The 20,258-nt window shown below is 50.4% G+C and overlaps 7 protein-coding genes across 7 annotated transcripts; 2 read left to right on the top strand and 5 right to left on the bottom strand.

Annotated features, from left to right (window-relative positions):
* Positions 1-645: 645 nt before the first annotated feature.
* Positions 646-3,153, bottom strand: LTR84_011461 (uncharacterized protein; the record flags this gene model as incomplete). The annotated part of the gene is made up of 1 exon (XM_064854990.1): positions 646-3,153. One exon carries the CDS (start codon positions 3,151-3,153, stop codon positions 646-648), a length of 2,508 nt encoding a protein of 835 aa, XP_064708579.1.
* A 1,515-nt stretch (positions 3,154-4,668) lies between these two features.
* Positions 4,669-7,311, top strand: LTR84_011462 (uncharacterized protein; the record flags this gene model as incomplete). Its single annotated transcript, XM_064854991.1, has 3 exons — positions 4,669-4,754; positions 4,820-7,235; positions 7,300-7,311. 3 exons carry the CDS (start codon positions 4,669-4,671, stop codon positions 7,309-7,311), a joined length of 2,514 nt encoding a protein of 837 aa, XP_064708580.1.
* Positions 7,312-7,614: 303 nt separating this feature from the next.
* LTR84_011463 (uncharacterized protein) lies at positions 7,615-8,751 on the bottom strand (the record flags this gene model as incomplete). The annotated part of the gene is made up of 1 exon (XM_064854992.1): positions 7,615-8,751. One exon carries the CDS (start codon positions 8,749-8,751, stop codon positions 7,615-7,617), a length of 1,137 nt encoding a protein of 378 aa, XP_064708581.1.
* Positions 8,752-9,698: 947 nt separating this feature from the next.
* LTR84_011464 (uncharacterized protein) lies at positions 9,699-10,946 on the bottom strand (the record flags this gene model as incomplete). The annotated part of the gene is made up of 4 exons (XM_064854993.1): positions 9,699-10,012; positions 10,069-10,194; positions 10,254-10,616; positions 10,694-10,946. 4 exons carry the CDS (start codon positions 10,944-10,946, stop codon positions 9,699-9,701), a joined length of 1,056 nt encoding a protein of 351 aa, XP_064708582.1.
* A 1,817-nt stretch (positions 10,947-12,763) lies between these two features.
* On the top strand, positions 12,764-17,344 carry LTR84_011465 (uncharacterized protein; the record flags this gene model as incomplete). The annotated part of the gene is made up of 6 exons (XM_064854994.1): positions 12,764-12,927; positions 12,971-13,665; positions 13,724-14,229; positions 14,283-16,149; positions 16,199-16,254; positions 16,301-17,344. The coding sequence occupies 6 exons, from the start codon at positions 12,764-12,766 to the stop codon at positions 17,342-17,344; spliced, it is 4,332 nt and encodes a 1,443-aa protein (XP_064708583.1).
* Positions 17,345-17,626: 282 nt separating this feature from the next.
* Positions 17,627-18,349, bottom strand: LTR84_011466 (uncharacterized protein; the record flags this gene model as incomplete). Its single annotated transcript, XM_064854995.1, has 1 exon — positions 17,627-18,349. One exon carries the CDS (start codon positions 18,347-18,349, stop codon positions 17,627-17,629), a length of 723 nt encoding a protein of 240 aa, XP_064708584.1.
* Positions 18,350-18,778: 429 nt separating this feature from the next.
* Positions 18,779-20,143, bottom strand: LTR84_011467 (uncharacterized protein; the record flags this gene model as incomplete). The annotated part of the gene is made up of 1 exon (XM_064854996.1): positions 18,779-20,143. One exon carries the CDS (start codon positions 20,141-20,143, stop codon positions 18,779-18,781), a length of 1,365 nt encoding a protein of 454 aa, XP_064708585.1.
* Between the last annotated feature and the right edge of the window lie 115 nt (positions 20,144-20,258).

The raw sequence follows: 20,258 nt of genomic DNA on the forward strand, positions 1-20,258 counted from the left end.
AAGACCACGACCACCTGGATGCTTTCTGTGCTTTCCTACACGACCGTGACCTGCAGACACATGGCCGCGGCTAAAATCCCATCAGTTAGCTTCGGCTCTCAAAAATAAAATGGCGGTGTCCGTGGCTCATATTTCGGCGCTCGAAGAACAAATAGACTTTATACTGAGGCGTCCAGAAAGGGTTGCAGTCTTTATTACTGTAGAAAAGTCGGCTCGTGGTGTATCTGATGTCTTTCGAGGAAGAGATTTGGATTTCCGTCGGTGCGCAAGTCGTCGAGGATCGAGGGTCTGGCAAAGGAATGCAGAGGCTATACTCACTGTTTTCTCGTCTTGGTCAGTCTCGTAGGCATATTGGCGGTGCTGAGACTGAAGTTGTCGTGATGAGATGTCTGAAGTTGGTTGCAAGTCTAGGAAAAACCATCGCAGTCTGTGTGGGAAGGTGATCTGAATAGGCTTAGTGTAAAAAATCTTGGCAAGTATCATTGTTCTTCCGAGCCCAGTCTTCCAAGCATTGATTTTGCGCTAGCGTGACATGGAGATGTACTCCGGAGTACTCTCAGTGTCAGCCGGAAGATCAATGAATGAGCGCTATCTGTAGAGGTCTCGGTTCTTTGGTCATTATTTCATCTCAGTTGTTATTTGACTTCATCTATTGCTGAAAAACTTCTGAAGGCCAACCTCCACTTCGTTCCAGCTCTGAGTGCTCTTGTTCATACTACCCCTGATCCAGCCTGGCAACTTCTGGCTGATGCGTTCAGTCCCAAATCTTCGATCGACCATCAAAACAGCCGCGAAGTCATTCCTGTGACGAATGACTCTCCCAATACTCTGGTTGACGGCTCGCATGCAAGCATTTTCGTAAAAGTCTCTGCCTGCACGCCTGGCTTCACTCCTACACTCCGCTTCATTCATTCCCTTTGACACTTTGCATTGCTGGTACTGTAGCTCTTCCACGTATTGTATCTTTGCCTTCCATTCAGCCCCGTTGGCATTTGGAAAAGGAAGTCCGACAGCAATAACTGCTCGGCCTAGCTTGTCTGAGAAATTGATGCCCTCTGACAGCTTTCCACCAACCACGGCGAGCATCAAACCACCTTTACCAGAATCGACAGCAGCCGCATAATCACGAAGAAGTTCATCAACAGAAACGCCTTTGCTCTCTTGAAATGTTGCCTTTGTCCTCTGCAATATGGTCATCAGTGGCTCCAAGGTAGATGGCCTTTGCCAGATGGAGATCACCTTGGCGAGATAGTCATAGCTGGGGAAAAAGGCTACAATTCCATCTGGTGTCGATTTACAGGCACTGAGGATTAGTTGGCCAAGCTCCATAATCATTGACTCTGAACTGCGCTTGTCGTAAGTGAAATCGAAGTCGATGTTCGTAGGCCCTCTTGTCACGGCAGTGGCAAACAAGTTATGTTGTGGGATGACATGGCCAAAACTGAAGGTTTGGAGTTGGCTTTCACCGAGGTATGAAAAGAGGTAATTTGAATAATCAGACATCGGAGACATGGTACCACCTGCAAGAACGACTGACCTGGCTTCCTGGACTATGTCCCGGAAGTGCTCTCGGGGATCGAGGAGGGTATAGCGTACTATAGTCTCACCGTCCTGACGGCATACAAAGAAACGACCTTCATCGTCTGGGTTCATAAGAACTGCAAGGAAATTTTGGAAATGCATGAGTACTCCTTTGGCTTGGTCTCGGGTAGGGTCTCCGACTGCTTGAGCATCTGTGTAGCCCTCAACCTTGTGTGCCAGCTTACTTTCGTGCAAATATTGCAAGAGTTTATGGGGTTTGATCTGGTCGACCCCCTTACCTGACATGAGCTGTGACGCGGTAACCGTGACGTCCTGCTGCGATGAGAGATTTGTTGTTGCTCGCAAGCAATCGGTAATAGAGTTCAGCAACCGCAATACTTGGGTCACGTAGACACGGTTCTTTCCTTTGAGTCGATTTTTGAAGCGAACAACATAAGCCGTTATCTGCCTTATGGATTGCTCCAGATGATTCAACCGCAATGAGATCGAATAAGTATCTGCGATGGCGTCCATCAAATTATGAGCTTCGTCAATAATGATGATGTTATTTTTGACCGACACACCCAACGCCTCCCTGGCTGACTTTTGCAATAGCAAGGGGTATGGCAGTGTCAACACCTCCGCTAACTGTATGGCAGATCGAGAAGCATAATAGGGGCAGAGTTCCATCTTGCGTCCAAGGGCCCCAATATCCTCGATATCTCTAATGTGAGCAATTGCTGCATCACGAAAAGCACTTGTTCTCTCTTTGTCATCCTTTGTTGGGAGATGCGGGCATCTTTTATCCTTCGGGGTTCCGGCTTTCTGCAATTCCAGACACTGGTCATTCATGGCAGTTGACGACGTTAGACGGTTCACCTTGGAGTTGATACACAGATTCTTGCGAGAGCCAAGTGGAAGGTGCTTGACACACTCTTCAATATCATTCCCCAAGACCTGATCCCCTGACGCAGAAGAGAAAATAGACGGGGGTTTGACTCGCCTGAGCTCACTCACGAATTGAGCCAGCTGAGAATGGGTTCGTGAACAGATGATGAGCTTCAATCGATCATTCTCCTCTTCAACGACGTCTGAGTTGATAGGCCCACGCAATTTGTCAAGAAGAGCTTGTGTCGTGGAAGAAAAGCTAGAGTGTGATGTTTTGGGTGCCAGTTGATCATCCTCTGTATCACTTTGATAATCCTCGAGCATTAAATCATCCTGATTCGGCTGTTGTTGGGTTGTCTGCTCGCGGAGCAGCCGTACTCGTTTGGTGGAGCCAAGACCCTCTTTCAGGTTTCGCTTGTCTTCGCGTCGACGTATGGCAGCAAGCTTCTGCTCAACCTCTTCTCTTTCCAAAACATTTCTGCGTCGACGAGCGGCGATTTCAGCCCGTACGAGCCAATCTGTTGACTCTGCATCGTTGTCTTCAACATCCAAAGACCGGCGTTCGTGGTCCCGCAGCCATGTCAATGCCCCACAGATCAGACTCAGTGATTTTCCTGTTCCGGTGGGTGACTCAAAGATGCCGATGTTCTTATCCTCTATGCAACGATAGAGTTTGGTCATGAAATCCAACTGGATGTCATATGGCTGGTAGGGATGACAGAAATCTGGTCGAGATGGATTCATGGTAATCTCGGATGTCTTTCAATATTGATGATATGCTAAGCCTCGTCGTTGAACGCGGTCGGTCAGGGAGAGGATGCGTCTCCACTCTAGTTAAGCTTGGCAATCAGTTCTGTCCTGATAGTTGAGCAGGCTGCTAGACATTTTGAGATTGCGAGCAGATGACACGCGTATAGACCACGTGTGCTCGTAACCTGACTACCGGATTGGGCTACTGATGCGAACTCTGGTTGTCTAATCACTAGATCATAACGCGATAAAACGTGACTTGGACTGGACCGAATCCATGGGGACCAAAATGGTCGCTTGTGCTCGTTTGTTTTCAGGCAGCAGCAAAAGTGAACCCACCTTAGTCTCTAGCAAACAAGATGCTGCTTGTAATATTTCAAGCTGCACAGACTCTCCCTGAAGTTAGATAAATCGCACTGAACACGTGGCGGGGCGGATACAGACCAGAAGGAGGGGAACGCAATTGAACATCTTGCATGTATCAGATGTGGTGTCATGCCCGAGGGACAAACATTTGACCTTTGCACCGGATCGTGGTGGCCCTGGTTGGGGACCGGGGTGGTTCCAAAATTGGGGGCCAGGTGGAGCGACTGTGGGCGTGGCATCAGTGGCTTTGCCTGGAAGAAACCACCTGGGCAGCTGATAGTAGTACGAGCTAAGGAGTAGGCGTACGCTTTCAGCATCAGCAGTGGGCCAAGCCGGAGGCTGAGCACATTCAGGTCGCCCTTTCAGGCGCCTCAGGCCTCCAAAAAGGTTTAGCGAGACACGGTTCAAGCCTAAACCCCCCGCGAAGAGCCTCTGTCTGCATTGCCCGTGGACCGTGGTAGAGGCACGTAGGGGTTACCCAGAGGTGTAAACTGACCAACTTGGGGGCGACATGTCAGGCTAAGCCTGCCAAGTTTATCCACGTCCCTGCGTTCGCTCATTGCCCGTTGCAGGCTTGCAGCCTCGCCTCGTCCTGCGCCTACGCCTGCGCCTGCGTATCCAGCTTCCATCTACCTCGTACATCCTTCCTCAGTCTTCATCACTCATCACTCAGACAATAATGACCCCTACCACGTCCATCCTGCATTTGAAACCTGACTCCCTTGTTCAAGTGTCTCTCCATCCGAGCTATGTCATGTTGAGTACCAAATTTCCTGTCTTCCATTGCATGAACTCGTCCACGCTTGCGATATGACCATTCGCACTCGGAAATTGTCCCCCGGTGATCACTCATATTTCTCAACCCCACTTCTCAGCTTAGAGACTCCAACTTCATCCTCATCCGCGTAAGCTGAGCCTTCTACATATTATCGTCTTCTTGGTACGGATCTTAGCATTGAGTGCCACTCGTGCTCCTTCGTCCCTCTCCGATCCCCTAGCTGTTCAATAGAGGGCGATCGAAAGGGACTGCCAATTCCAACTGGCTGTTCTCTTGACCTGCCCTTGACCCTGAAACCACACAAGTACGAGAGTGCTATCAAACACACCCCTCCCCTGCCCCCTCCTGTTTACCACATCGCGACCATGAGTTATCGGATAGGTGCCACATTTGTCCCTGGGGGCGACGACTCCTATTACATGCCAGAATTGATTCAACCTACACCCAATAGGTATGCTGTCCATCACCACGCCGCATCCGACCCCGGGGAGAATCCACTTTGCTGACCCGACATAGAGCCCATGAACTTCCCACTAATATCCAGCAAAATGTAGCTCAGATGGAACATGCTGCTTCTGGTCCTGACTCTCCATACTCGGGTTCCGTCTACAGTCCTCACTCAGCCGGATACACAAACATGCAAACCCAATGGCCTCAGCAGCCTCCGCAGCAGCCCCCGCCACAGCAGCAGCAACAATACAATGACCACCAACATAGCCGTGGACCAAGCATGCCGACGGGATCTTACCAGCAGCGGAATCCCTCACCTGGCGCACCACCCATGCTTGAACAACCAAACTTTTCTCCATTCCCTATCATTCGAAACCCTCCTCCGAACATTCCTCCCACGGACGAACAAAAAGAGGCATCTCTAGAGGCTGCCAGGGCTGCAGTCCTGAGTTGCAACGACCCTGATACCCAACTTCTATGGGCGCAAGACGCTCTGGCATATGTCGAAACCTGTCAGCAAAATGAACAGCGAGTAGCATTGGCACAAGTCCCAAGATCAATAACTCCCCGTATCGAACACGTTTTGCGAGAAGATGCTGTCAAAGTGGTCTCATTCTTGGCAGATCAACACCATCCCAAGGCTGAGTTCATGAGGGGTATGTGGTTGGAATTCGGTAAATTCGGACACAGGATAGACAAGAAGGAGGCATTTCTCGCTTACAACCGAGCTTCCGAGCGAGGCTACAGCCGCGCTGACTACCGCATCGGAATGCAGTTCGAATCATCGAATGACACGCTCAAAGCCGTCAAATTCTACAAGCAAGGAGTCGAGAAGGGGGACTCCGCATCGTGTTATAGGCTGGGTATGATGACCCTTCTAGGTCAGCACGGTCAAGTCCAGGACTACGAACGTGGGCTCAATCTCATCTATATGTCGGCTCAAACTGCGGACGAGAATGCCCCTCAAGGTGCCTACGTCTTTGGCATGCTTCAAGCACACCAGATGCCTCAAGTCACCATCCCGGAGCGTTATCTACCTCGAGATATTCCGGGCGCCAAGGCCAATATTGAGAAAGCCGCATTCCTAGGTTTTGCAAAGGCTCAGCTTAAAATGGGCTCTGCGTATGAACTCTGCGAGTTCGGTTGTCCTTTTGATCCGGCACTCTCTTTGCATTACAATGCTCTGGCAGCTCGTCAAGGTGAGCCCGAGGCCGAACTGGCGATCAGTAAGTGGTTTCTCTGTGGTCACGAAGGATTGTTTGAGAAGAACGAAGAAATGGCATTCACATACGCCCAGCGTGCTGCTCTTTCTGGTTTCGCGACCGCACAGTTCGCTTTAGGGTACTACTATGAGGTTGGTATCTACGTCCCTGTCAACTTTGGAGAAGCCAAAGAATGGTATAGAAAAGCATCTCAGGGTGGAAACTCCGACGCTGAGGGAAGAGTGGATGCTATTTCCAGATCCAAGACTCTTTCTAGAAAGGACCACGAAAGTATCGCGCTCTCAAAAATCCGGCAACAGCGTGCTTCCATGATTGGAGGACCCGGTGGAGCACCTCCTATGCCTCCAATGCCGTCGTTCAGTGAGGCAGAAGAAGATCAAATGCTCGATATGCCCGACCCTTCCAAACTTTCCCTCAACCCTCAAAAACCACCGGCACGGCCGGGCAGTGCCGCACCGTACCCTACTGGACCCCAAGGTATGCCAAACCCAGAAATCCGACCCACATCTGCTTTTGGTATCAATCCAAACCTTCGCGCCGGCTCCGCCCAATCCATGGCAGGCGGCAGAACAGACCCATATGGTCAATCACCTGCCTATTACGGCGGTGGCCCTCAACAGGGCCAGTATCCAAATAACAATGGTAGGGGTTCAGCTCAAGGCTACGGTCGAGGTGGCCGTATGCCATCAGAAGGTCATCACCAAATCCCAGGCGGCGTGCCTAAGATCCAGCCTCCATCACGCCCAGGTACAAATTCACCTTATCTCAATCCACAAAGCAGTCCACCAGTAAGAGCAGACATTGGCTTTACTGCTCCCTTGGAGCCAGTTAAAAAACCACGACCACCACAGCTTGGCGGTCCAGGCATGGGCCAAGGTGGCATGAACAATTCAAACAATCCACCCCGCTCGAGTTCTCGACCAAATCAAACTCCAGACCAAAATGCAGCACAGCAACGGAGACCCAGTCCGGCAAATAGCAGACCAGGCCCGGGCACAGGCGGGCCACCGTCTGGCTACGGTGGACTACCAAGCCAGAATCCTAATAATCGAATTCCTTCCAATCAGTATCCAGCCCAGAAGGTTCAAGCCGCTAATTTGGCGCCTTCGAAACCTGTATCAAATGCACCATCTGGTCAGGCACCACAGTCAAAGCCAAACGCAATGCCTGCAGCTGCAGCACCAGTCAAGCCCCCTGGCAAAGGTCCTAAAACCTTCGACGAGATGGGTGTTCCCCAAGGCAAGGATAAAGGCGAATGTGTAAGTAGACCTCCAAACCCTATGCCTCGAGATGAGTACTGAAACTGACTTTCCCTTTTTGCAGAGAGTTATGTGATGGTTGTGATATCAGTTATTTCAGAGCACAAGATGCGCAAAATTTAGAATACCGGACGGCATGTCATGATACCCCTTAGCTTAAAACCGGTCATGTTTTTCTACAATCTTGCATTCATGTTTTCATGCGAGAGTAGATGTTTGGTTTTGGAAAGGAACGTCTGAGACGGGGTCTGGGTGTCCCGGTGCCTGAGGTTCATGACGAAAATGAGTGCTACTGCACAGTAGATTTAGCATCCCGATCCATGAGGTGAAACTCGAATATCATCAGTTCCAACAGTCTACCTGCCCACCTACGTAGTAACTAGCTGCCTGCAGTTGTGTTGGTCAGTCCTGGAATAGATACCTGACCTACACCGCCAAAACCGTCTCCAGTTTCTGAATTTGCGAGTATCGGAGTATATGGCTCAGCTTTAGTGAAGTCATTTGTTGCGTCCCCGTATCTGCCATAGAGTCCCGAGTCCCCTGGAGCCAAGGACAGCCTTTTGGTAGTGCCATTTTTGCCCAGCTCCACAGTCGAAACATTCACCCAGAGAGATACACCATCCGTCACACTTTCGTAGAAATATCTCTTATCTTTCGTGTCCGCCAAGGCCCGCCAAAGCGTTGCTGCGTTGGCGACATTCGCCGTCTGCGGCCGCAGCGTGACGCTGATACTGCGCAGAAGGCATTGGACGACTCGCACGGCCTCTACCATGGTCGTGGCAACGGGTGCGCGCCGCAGATTATCAGCCATTCTCGCGAACCGATCGACTGGGCCCGCTGTCCCCGGCAGAGTAAAATCGGTCTTGTTCTGCCAGTACTGCTGAATGGCCAGTTGCTGGTCATAGGTCGGCTCATTCGTGACGACCCGGTAGTCGGGTGACTGGTAGAAGTGGAGCTTGCCTTGGAGATACTCCATGATGAGATTGTCGCCGGTCGCGTCGCCCAAAACCAGATGCACCACGGACGCCATGCCGGGGATGATCTCGCGCGTCCGGACCTGGAAGCGGTCCTCGCCGGACGGAGTGAACAGGTCTGCCCGCACATCCGCCACGGAGGCATAGTTGTCCAGGAAGTACTGCACCCAGAAGCTGATGGACAGGCCAGGCCGCGAGGTGTTGTGGTCTCCGAAGTCGGTACCCGTCAGGTACAGCAGGCCGCCATGCAGGCCCTCGGTGTTCATGCCGTCGAAGGTCAGCACGTCGTTCATCGTCGCGATAACCGACCCGTACTTGCTCGTCCATTTGAGAGAGTTCTCCCCGGCGCTGCCGTTGCGCTGCAGTCCCGCCGGGAATGCGTACAGCGATGACAGCGGGGGGAGGTTCCAGTCTAGTGTGCGTCCGATGATGACTCGGTGTCCGTCCTCTGGTCCGCTGGTGTAGCTCACGCGGGTGCAGGCGTTGGTGAGTGTGGACAGGAGGGATACGTGGAAGAGAATGCATGGGTATAGTTTGGCCATTGTGAAGTGCATTCTTCTTGAGGGGCGATACCTAGGTGGCAAGGAGCTCCTGTCTTCCACTGAAACATAACTCGCAATACTTATCTCCCTGAACAAATATCGACTTTATAGACGTCGATAAATCGGAAAGTTTGGTCGCCCTTGGCCTGCGGGTTCGAAAGCATGGCCGATCGGATAGTTTCGATCCATACTAGTTGGCATACAAAACCCTCCGACTTGTACACGTGTGAAAGCGTTCTTGTGCTTTTTATAAGGTAATGAGAACTTTCCTCGAGGCCATTTTCGCGTCCCCTGGTGGAATCAACTGAGTCGTTTCCCATTCAAGCATGAGTAGTTCAGTCCCTTGGGATGAGTGAATGGGATGCCAGTCTTCAAAGCTTGGCTGCTGGTGCCTTTTCCTGCATTGGCCCGCATTCTTTGTAGGCACTCGCGGTCAGGATTTCACCTACACAATCCACTGACTCTCGAGACCTAAAAGATCAAGTCTCTTTCAAACAGCCAATTGTGAATAGCAAAAATGCGCTCTTTATGTCGGCAGGCTCCCGAAGCCCTTGCTCCAGCCAAGGTGTCATGGAACATACGCCTGACGGGCTTGATATATGGTGATATTCGGGCTCTCACCGCCAGCCTTGCATGAAAACATTTTGCTTCCAGTTCGATGTTGGCTCGCCATTCCGAGTTTGTTGTTCCTACCAAGGTTTAGTAGAGGTTGATCGGAAGGGGTCGTGATTGATATTTGGGTCAATAGCTCGCTTAGGCGCCCGTCGTTCGGGCAAGTCAAGCGAAAGGCTTCATGGGTTGTCGGGGCGTCGACACGTGGGGCAATAGGGGCTCTTATCACGATTTACTTCGTACGTGTATCAACCCCTTTATGATTAAATGCTAAGTAATGATCGCAATGCTTTCTCTGACAAATATCTATTCACGCTCAAAGTCTATGCGCTAAATTACAATTTATCGGTTCGTGTGGATGCATTCAGGACGTTCGCAGCAACGGAGTCTCTCAAACTTGTCCAGCCTGGACGCCCCAGCACTTTCAGGAGATTCTCAGCCTTGGCGCGAGGCTCGATCTCATTCGGATCTCTACCTCCTGAAAAGTTATCTGGCAGATTGCGTCCCGGCTCCAATGTCCGCATGACGTCGAGGACCGCATCCCAGTTGAAGCGATCAGCAAATGCGAAGATGCGTTGATCTTTGACGCTTGGTAGCAATCCTGCAGCGACGTGCAAGAGGGCGGTATCCTCGACGTCGACGAAATATTCTGCAAGGACATCAGTAGTGGGTTACTACTCGACTCTGAAAGACGCCGTTACTTACGGCTAGGTATTGCATCGTGAATGGCTGTCTTATTTCCGTTCCATAATGCAGCAACAAACCCCGCGCTGCTGCGAATGCCTTGACCGATAGGGTCGATGGCACGCCCAAAAATGAGATTTGGGAGGACTAGTAACAGACACTGTAAGTTACGAGACTCCCAGTCAGGGGGACTTATTGCAACATACCAGCGTTGACCACGAGATCTGGCCGTTTACTACGATTCTCGTTATGAAACTTCCAGACTGCCTGTTCGGCTTCGGTCTTGCTTGCTTCGTAATTGATCAACGGTCGTGCTGGCTCATAAGGTGGTCCTGACCAGGCTCTCTCGACAGCTTTAGTGTTGAAGGACTCCTCAGTCACCGTGATGCCGCTCTCAAGCACACCTACAGCAGCAGCCGACGAAGAAGTCAGGACGAATCGTTTGACGCTCGGCTCAGCATACGCAGCCTTCAGCGCATTAACGGCTCCAGCGACGGTGATCGGAATCACCTTGTCTGCCTCGTTGACAAATGCCATAAACGCAGCAGAGTGTGCAAATATGTCGACACCTATCACACGCATCGGGTTGTTAGCATGTGAGATGATCATCTGGCGCCCGTTGTCGTCTCAGAATTTTGATACTCACCTTTCACCACCTCGTCGTACGCGCCTTCGAGTTCCATTTCCGGGACGGCGACGAGCTCGAATTTATCTTTACCATAGAGCTTGGTGAATGTGTCGATTGCCCAGCTCTCCTTGCTTGGGTCGCGCACCGTGCCACGTACTTTGTAGCCATTTCGAAGAAACTGGTCTGCAATGTGTGAGCCCAGAAATCCATTCACTCCTGTGACGAGCACCCTCGAGCCCTTGGGCACTGCCGGGTTGGAGATACTAGCCATAAGTAGGGGTAATAAGCAGATCAAGATCAGGCTTCCTGTTCACGTTTGTAGTGGCTTTGATGGTGAATGAAGAGCCGACATAGAGGATCTGGTGATAATTATTGTCCTCTGCTTGTGATATTTATCCTTCAGTGACGAGTATTTGGTCTCAAAATGCTTCTTAAGCGATGGGCAGCCTTGTTCTGAAGAAAGTCCCGGTATTTCCGTATTCAGATATCAGCCCGACATTAAATCCATTTTAGGTATCTTGATATTCAATCAATAAAGTCCTCGGACTTTTGACGGGCTTAAGTTCGCCCGCCTGTAGACATCATATTTCTCATCTGATAGCTCTCGTTGGAGAGAGCGTTTAGACTTGGGTATTGAGCTTGAGATATAGGTACAATGATTAGCATTTGTTTACCGTTGCCAGCAAGTATCTGGGCTAAGGGGACACCGAGGCGAATGGCTAGGCCTATTATTGGGTAATAGCTAGGTCGATCCACGAATTATGTAAATTCTGTAATCGACTGAGTCGATTGCCAAACTGCGTGAGCTAAGGAGGAATGAATTTCAGTGTAATTTGGTACGCAATAAGCTTCCTGGAATACTCGGCGACTTGTAGGATTGCTGTAGGGATTACCTAGGGACTGTAGAGATGAAGTCTACAACTTTACTAATAATATAACCTCGTTATCCTCCTTATTATTCTCCTCATCCTCCTTATCCTCCTCATCATCATCAGAGTCGATGCGGATAAAGCATATTTCGTATACACAAGTAAGACCAGGGAACCTAACGTAGCTTCGTAACAGGGATACTGGGTATATTCCACAATAGCTAGGTCGATTCGTAATTAACGTCTACTGTACTGTATTTCGCACCTAGACTGGACTAAAGACGAATCGACCTAGCTATGTCAGAACAGGCTGTAATTTATGCGTACTTCACGTGATTCGTGCTTAGACCTTAACAGGGGCACCATCTGCAACAGACCATTTGGCAGCATCTAATATGAGGAGAGAAGTGCCGTTCGGCGTTGAAGACACCGTACTCAGTCATGCGAAACTCCTTGCACGCCTATTTTGTATGTAGCCCCTCTGACTCTGTGGCGAAGAAAACAGAGGTTCTACCGAACACTTGTCACAAGATCTCTGGAGATCTTGCGGAACAAGGCCTTTTTCGCCTGCAGAAGACGTTTTGGCCTTTATCAAATGTTTCTTGAACGCACAAGGAGTCAAAAACCAGGACTTTGCAGACGACTCTGTTAGGCTTTTTCTTGCCCTGGAGGCCCAGGCCAGGCATTGGGCCAATCTTAATCAAGCATCGCCAGCTCTGGTGAGACTGTTTTGGAGAGTAAATCTCAGAATAGCGCGTTATAACAGTCTTGTAATCTTCCTTGATAGGTGGAGGCGAAACCATGAATCGACAGGATGAACCTGCTGGTGGCAGCCGCTCCGGATATACGAACGAACTACCAGCCTTTCTGCCATTGAGGCAGGCTTCGATGTCTTCGACTTGACAAGACGAAACTGCCCACAAGCCTCGAGATTTAGCTGGTATTGATCATATCAACCTTGCAACGTTCGTGCGACGGACCATGATCAGACTGTTCTCCGCGTCAAGGCGATCGTCCCAACCCCTTGCGAAGTGGAATATGCAAAGTCCGCCATGCATTCCCCCCGACTTCGTGTTTTTCATTCCAGTCGCGTCTCCCGCCGCCCACGGACCATCAGGAGCGAGCATGTACTTCTTAACTTCGCCAAAATTTGTTTGAATCAGTTCAAAGCCAGAAGTCTGCATGAAGGGGAGACTTTTGTTCACAACCGAAGATCGAGATGAAGTGGCAGAGAATTTGGAGCCTTTCCCTCAGCGCAACACTGTTGGGGACAGCGTTTGGCTATGGTACAACTGTGTCCATTGTTGTCAGTTACTGTCCAGCGACGTATACCAGCTCTGGTGCATTAGGTACTAGCACGACAAGTACTGCTCCAACCTCAAGGTGCGTACTTCCATGTATCAAAGACGTTGCTAAAACCACACAGTTCGAGCCCTATCGCACCATTCTATCTATCGTTTGTCGTAAACTCAATCCTGCCGCGCCAGGCTGATGGAGGAGTCATTCAAACTCGTCGATACATTGCGGCCGATGGCAGTATCACCGAAGATCCTCGGGCGGCCACCTTCTTTGTCATTACTCCATCAGGACAGCTCATGAACGACGATGGCTATATCTCAACTAGGGGAGATGAGGACACACAGCTCTTTAGGGTATCACCAGATCTGAAGGCTATCTCGACCCGATTCTCCATACGCCCGAATGATACCCTGGCTTGGGAAAATAGCACTTTCGCGGGTGGTGAAGCGATTTTCTGCCTGTTGGGCAACTTGTTTGTCGTTTTCGATGGAACGTTGCCCTCAGGATGTACAAGGACATATCTCAGTGCCATACCCGTGGATGAAGTTGTGATACCGCCAACCTCAACATTTACAACGACAATACTAGCAACTCAATCTACTACAAGTCTCATCTATGCCACATCAACAACAAGCTCGATGGCCCCAGTAACAACCTACCCTCTAAGCACTGTTTACGGCGTTTCTGCTTATGCAATACCGGTGGGCTGCTTGTCATCAGCGCCAGGTAGCCCAGCGCTATTGGGACCAAACACTTTTGTGTCTTATCTTGAGCAGTGCGCTGATTTTTGTTTCGAGTATAAGTTCTTTGGAGTTCAAGCTGGTAAGCATGTTCATGGCTAGGGGAAATCGACCGAGCACTTAATTGACCATACTTCTAGGAACACTTTGCGTTTGTGGAAACGCTTTTCAAAGCGACTCGTCAGGCACTTGCGACATGCCTTGCATGGGTAACTCAAGTAACACTTGTGGCGGGCAAAATGCTATTTCAGCATACGAAATTGTTTCCCGACAACATGGAAATGGGAGTACTTCATCCATTCACAGTGGTCCAACAACATCACTCTCAGTAGTAGGCACCACCTCGAATTCTGGGGGCCAGATTGCAAGTACTACTATCTCAAACGACGTTCCATCTTCCTCAACCACGTCAGCTGCAACCACATCTGACTTTCCGGCCCCGACCTCCAGCGGTACGCCAAACTGTTTTGATGGTTCGGAATTTGATGGCACTGTGAATGACGATTATCTCATTCTTTGTGATACCGAACTTCCAGGGTCTGACCTCGATTTTGTTCCAGCTGCTGACATAGCCGAGTGCATCGAAGCTTGCAACTCATATGTTCCAACAGGAGAAGGAGTTTGCGTGGCCGTTGAATTTGACATTGTAAGTCTCCTCGTTTAGCTTGCTTGCTTGTGGCGCTCCTGACATCTATCTAGCTTGCAGAGGCAAACCCTTGCCATCTCAAATTTAACATTGGAGTTGTCACACGGGGTGGTAATCCTTTCGCTCAAGCTGCAATTATTGTCAACTCACCACTCGGACCGGAGATCATCTTCTCCAGCGACCCCGGGTTTTCGACAACCACATTGCCTGTTATTGAGTCAACAACAACCAGTCCTACTGTCTTTGGAATAAGCGAAACCCCCAAGTTGACTTCAACACCGTTGGGCTCGTCGTTGACAACAAGCAATACGCCTGTGGCTTCATCAAATGCCTCACCCACACCCACTCCACCACAACCCACGACCAGTCCAGGTGCTCAATCAACCGGCGTTCAGACTAGTTCCAGGACTCTAACGACCAGTCATCCAACCACGCAAGTTGTGAATCCTCCGACTACAGTGACCCAACAGCCTCCGCCACCAAACACAAGTCCGAGTGCCGGTTCTACACTCGGGACTCCAAGTACATTCATAGGCACTCCACAATCGAGTTCATCCGCCGGTCTCTTCTCGACGATGGCGACACCGTCCTTGGGCGTCTCAGTTTCCTCGTCAACTGTGAGCGTCCCTAGCCCACCAACAGTGACCAGCTCAAGTTCAACTCCCAGAGCCTCTACCACGACTAATCTACCTATCACAACTGGAACCACAAGCATTAGCACCTTGAGCCCAACCTCAGCAGGCGTCCCGAGCACACTGTCAACTTCATCTATATCGATTACAACAACGCTCAGTAGCTTAGGCGTCACGGTAATCACAACAACGACTAGCCGCGCGGTTCCCACTACTGCAGCACCATACTGCTCTGGTGCGACACCCGCTGCTGCGTTATGCCCGATGTATAACCATCAAGCCGTGAATGTGAACTCCGATGGCGTCTGTTATGAAGTTGAGTGCCACACTGTGCTCGATGGCAATATCCTCACTGGAAACTCAACCAGAACTGTCTCCCATAACGCCTGTATTGCGATGTGCAGTCTATACAGCATTGCGCTTCCATTCAGCTGCGTTGGTATTAACTATTATGGCACATCAGTACCGGGCAACAATTGCTTGCTCTTATCAGACATCACCGGTACCCGCTATCTGGCTGGCGTTGACAGTGGCCGGTTGCTTTATGCAGGCTATCCATCGATCAATGACCCAAATTATGGAACTATTAGTATCTCGTCTGCCTCCCAAACTGCGATCCCAACACAAACTTCGGCGACTGCAACTTCCAGTTACGTACCGTTAAATTGTCCTGCAGGGCCGACTGCAATTTCTACCCCTCTATGTCCCGGCAACTCACCATTTTGCAATTCATACAACAGCTGGGGCACTCCAAACAACTTTGAAATAGAGTGTGCGACTAGCTTCACTGGCTCATCCCTACAATCTCTCTTAGCTTTTTCATTGGCGGATTGTATCAGCTGGTGCCAGTACGCAAATGCATATAGCACGAGTTTGTGTACTGGTGTGACTTTCCGAGAGGGCAATGTCACTCAAGGGGGTGCCAACAACTGCTTCAGGTATTCCTCACTGACTTGTGCGACCCGTGGAAATGCTACATTCAACAGTGCTCGAATTCTGAACGCCAACTACCCGCAAATGTCAGACTACAATGATCCCAGCTTCATTTGTGGTGCTCAACAGAGTTCGACCGTGACAGCAGGCACAAGCTCAAGATCTGTCACGACCAGTAGACCTGCCACGAGTGGCAATGCACCAGTCACGACAACAAATCCAGTGCCTCCTGTAACTACGAGCAGGCCGCTGACTTCGACAACAGTCGATCTTTCTCAGGCAACATCAAACGCATTCCCGTCAGCATATCCACAGGATCCCGTATGTGAGAACAACTTGATATCGAAATTCGAGGGTGAGAAACATCAACCACAGAGAGTGTAATTTGCTGATGATCAACTTAGGTGGACAAGCACTAGTAAATCCTGCCCAGGGACGATACTACGACATTGAATGCGCAGTAAGTAATCCTCTCACGGTAGGACGTATTTACTAACTATATCAAGGCCGATTACAACACCGTTGGAAATCTTCCATTCGCTACGAGCAATCAACCAACCTACAACAGCTGTTTGAATCAATGTGATGCTGCTGTTGCTGCGAATGCATCGCAGGTTTGTGCAGCCTTTTCATGGGTCGCAAGCACTGGAGCATGTACCCTGCTCGGTAAGGTCAGTAACGGCAGACAAACAACCACGGGCATGATTAATACCTTGGGCACACACTCAGGGAGGTGGCTTTTCGCCAATTCCGGATATGCCGATGGACCAGGCCTCCAGCTATACCTTTCGAAACCTATACCCTTCCCCACTGGACAGAATGTGCTGGGTGCCACACTGCCTTCCTTCCCAGGAGGAACAAACACATACTTCAATGGCTGGGCGGCGAATGCACACACCACACCTCTCGATCTCTCGTCAATGGGAATCCAATGGAAGATTTTTGGGCAGACGAGTAACAAACTCTTTGTCAATGCCAATTTCTGGCTCACAACGACACAATTGGAGCTCAATTCCTCAAGTCAGACCACCTGGTCCCAGGGAGGGCGCAATAGTGATGCTGCACCCATCGCATTCCCAGCCTCAAATCTACCCCCGTACACCATTTCTCCATTCTGGACACAAGGCTTCATTCTCATGGCTGGCCAGCAGGGCATTTACTACCAAGTGGACGTCATCGCTCCAGGCCAATACGGAATCTCTATCGAATGGTACTTCTCGCACTTCCAACAGGACAACGCCGTGCAGCACGCCATGATGACCTACGATACTGGTCTTCCTGGCGTCTGGACGACCTATTTCTTCGTCGCCGGCGATGCCGCTGCCGATCGTGGCAAGCGACAAACGGTGGGTGGTCAGGGAAATCCGGCAAATGTTGGTGAGAGCTTCATGTACTGCCAGGCCCAGACGAACTGTATCATTCCTGGTAGTAAATTGGTTTTCAACACCCAAGCGCAAGACACTTCAGCCATCGCCACATATAATGCGAGCTATTTCAACCCGAGCAGCGTGCCGTTCGGCTCTTGGACTTGGACAAATCGAATTATGTAGAGTAGATGGATAGCAGTATGTATGACTCGGAGTTTCTGCGAGGAAAATGCATTTGGGAAATTAGGTTATCCTTCATTGTGGGTGAGCATATTATCGCAGCCATTTGCATGTCCACTATACGGTGTTTTTGGGGAGTGTAACAAATTAGGGCTATGGGATTAGTACGACAAAAAGATACTCGCACTCCCATGCTCACCGTCCGCAGGAAGAAACATGGGAAAACTCAATCACATGACTTCGCAAGGCTCTGGAACGTAGACGTGACAATGGCTAACAGAGTGATCACACCGCAAGTGCTGCGGTAGCGAAAGCCGCCGCAAGCACCGGCAGCACCGACCTCCAAGCATTCACTCTGCCCCATTTCCTAATGAGTCGTTCGGTATCCTCGATATCACTCTGCGATCCGGCCGACTTCCCCTGACCTTCATACTCCACCACCTTCTTCACCCTATCATGGAGTGCGGAATTCACCGGCTTCATGACCGTCAAGGTGAAAATCATGATTCCCGCGGAAAGGATAGCGGACGTGGCGAACAAGCCTCTCTTCCACAGCAAGCTCACGTTCTTGGTTTGCAATATACGGCCCGGCAGGACCACGATGCAGATGCCGTAACAAAGCGCGCCGGAAACAGCCAAGGGAGGGAAAGTGTGCATCCCCTTGGCGAACAGGTGGAACCACTGTCTCAGCAGATACCCCTCCGAGGACGATCGATTCTTGCCGCTGATGATCTTCTCGACAGCTCCGTGATCTAGTAGGGTTTCGTCCTCATCGCCCAGTCCACTGTCGGCGGGCTGTTCAGGTGCTTTCTCGGTGCGGAAATGTCGTGCTCGCCGTTCCGCGACGAGTTCTAATGGTGGCATCAGCGGTGCGTCGGCGGGTAACAGAAGTGCTGGGATGGCGAAATATGTCAATGTAAGAGATCCTATTGAGAATGCTGTTGAGAGGCCAATGCCTAGTGCCGACAAGGCTGTAACGAGCCGAGGCTGCAGCAAGTGATCGGTCATCGTATAAAGTAGTTCGGCTTCAGGTTGGCTCAGTGATTCTGAAGTGTGTGTGTGATAACACGCACCAATGCCAGGTTCTGCAGGAAGCTAGCAAGACCATTTGATGAATGATGTGTGCTTGTGGTAGAGATCGGTTTGCCGAAATTAGCGTTTCAGGGGCGAGGTCAGATCTTCATGACATCATCAGTCAAGGCAAGGTGTCAGCTTGCAATGTGTCAATTACGCCTTGTCCTCAGAACCTTGCGTGCCGTCAGTTAAGGCCTGGTAATCATCTTGGGCTCCCCAATATATCGGTGAGTTGCTGTTTTAGAACCCTCACGAAGGCCCATTTGCCTAGTGTTACTTAGTATATATGTGGTGGGTGTGGTGGAAGAGCCAATGCTGGCCCGTTTTGCTATGCCTTCAATGGCTTCAATGTTCTGTACTCAACTACACAATTTGAAACGGCTTCGGATCGAGGTGGGCTTTGAGCGGTGATGTCAGCACGGCCAGAGGCCAAGCAAGACCCCATTGCCATTCTTCTGGCAGTATACTCTGTATGCCGTAGATGTCTCTCTCAGGGCGGCCCTTAAACCACCAAAAGTCCTCATCAAGATGCTTCATCATCGCCATGTAATGCGCCAGTATCAACATTGCCAGTGGTTTCTTATCCGCTAGCAAATCAATAAAGTTCGTTGGGCACAAGGGGGCAAAAGAGGTAACCCGCTGACAAATATAGTGAGATGGTTCGCCTTCTCGAATAGCGGTATGAATCGATCCCACTAATGCTAGGGTCAGGCGACAGGTTTCTTTTCTCAATGGGTCGGTCTCGCGGAGGTCCACATGCCCAAAAAGTGTGCTGCTCGAGGCCTGAAACTCAAGCAATTTCTTGAATGGGTTGGTGTGTGATGGGTTGAATAGGTATTCACTATCAGCGAAGCTCGGTTTCCTATCCTTTTGAAAATAGGTCATCATGATCGAGCCCGGCCGAACATGCGGAGCAGCTGCCTGGAACACGATCGCGACTGCTGAGGCCATACGTAGCCATTGTATTGGTGGCTTGTAGATTTCTCCCGAGCCTTCAGCCTCGGGTAAGAGGCAGGTTGCCATGATACTGAGCAAGACAGACGTCAGACCAATGGCGTCGGAGTTGGATGGTCCCAGGGATGAAATGGCTTCTCTTTGTTTTCGAATTGCTTGATTCAGATAGATCCGGTGGAGTTGAGCAAAGTCCATGCCACGAAAGGTTTCAGGTAGCTCATCCTGCTCGGTGTAACCTATTTTAGGCGATGGAACAGTCTTGCAGATATGCAGCGCGGTTACTGCAAATATCGTATCAAACAGAAAACGATTGTCGCAAGCGAGGCTAGGAGCTTGGTGCGTGTACAATAGCTTTGTGGATTCATATCGAAAGGATGGAAATGTAGTCGCGACCGTAAACGTAAACCTGTGCAGCAGGAATAGCTCGAGGGCATGTCGTCTCGATTCTGTTAGAGCGAGGCTTCCAGCAATGTCTGAGTATGGAGTATCTGGTCCATTGAGTGGTGTCTGCCCTTGTGTCGAAGTGGGTGTTTCTCTAGTCGCGAGATTGCCAGTGGTGGTTTCGCCAGTAACTGGAGTACTTCCCCGAGAAATCGACTGATCGGACTGATCTGGCAAGGCTTTGGCTTGAACAGGAGCGTCTGTGTACTCGCACGTAACTCCATGACGCAAACAGGCGCTACAGGAAGGATGTTGTTCGTTGCACTTGACTTTTCGCTCCTTACACCGCCTGCATCCTGCGCGGGATTTGCGATGAGCTAAACGGGGTGCCATAAGGCTGACCCAATTATTGCATTGTCCCAAGGCCCTAAGACCCTCAGACCCAATGTAACAGAATAGGAAAAAGGGAGCTTGCTAGTATCATACGTCTGAGGATCGACTATTCTCG

This window comes from Exophiala bonariae (assembly GCF_035927105.1).
Source record: "Exophiala bonariae strain CCFEE 5792 chromosome Unknown scaffold_6, whole genome shotgun sequence".
Taxonomy (NCBI): Eukaryota; Fungi; Ascomycota; class Eurotiomycetes; order Chaetothyriales; family Herpotrichiellaceae; genus Exophiala; species Exophiala bonariae.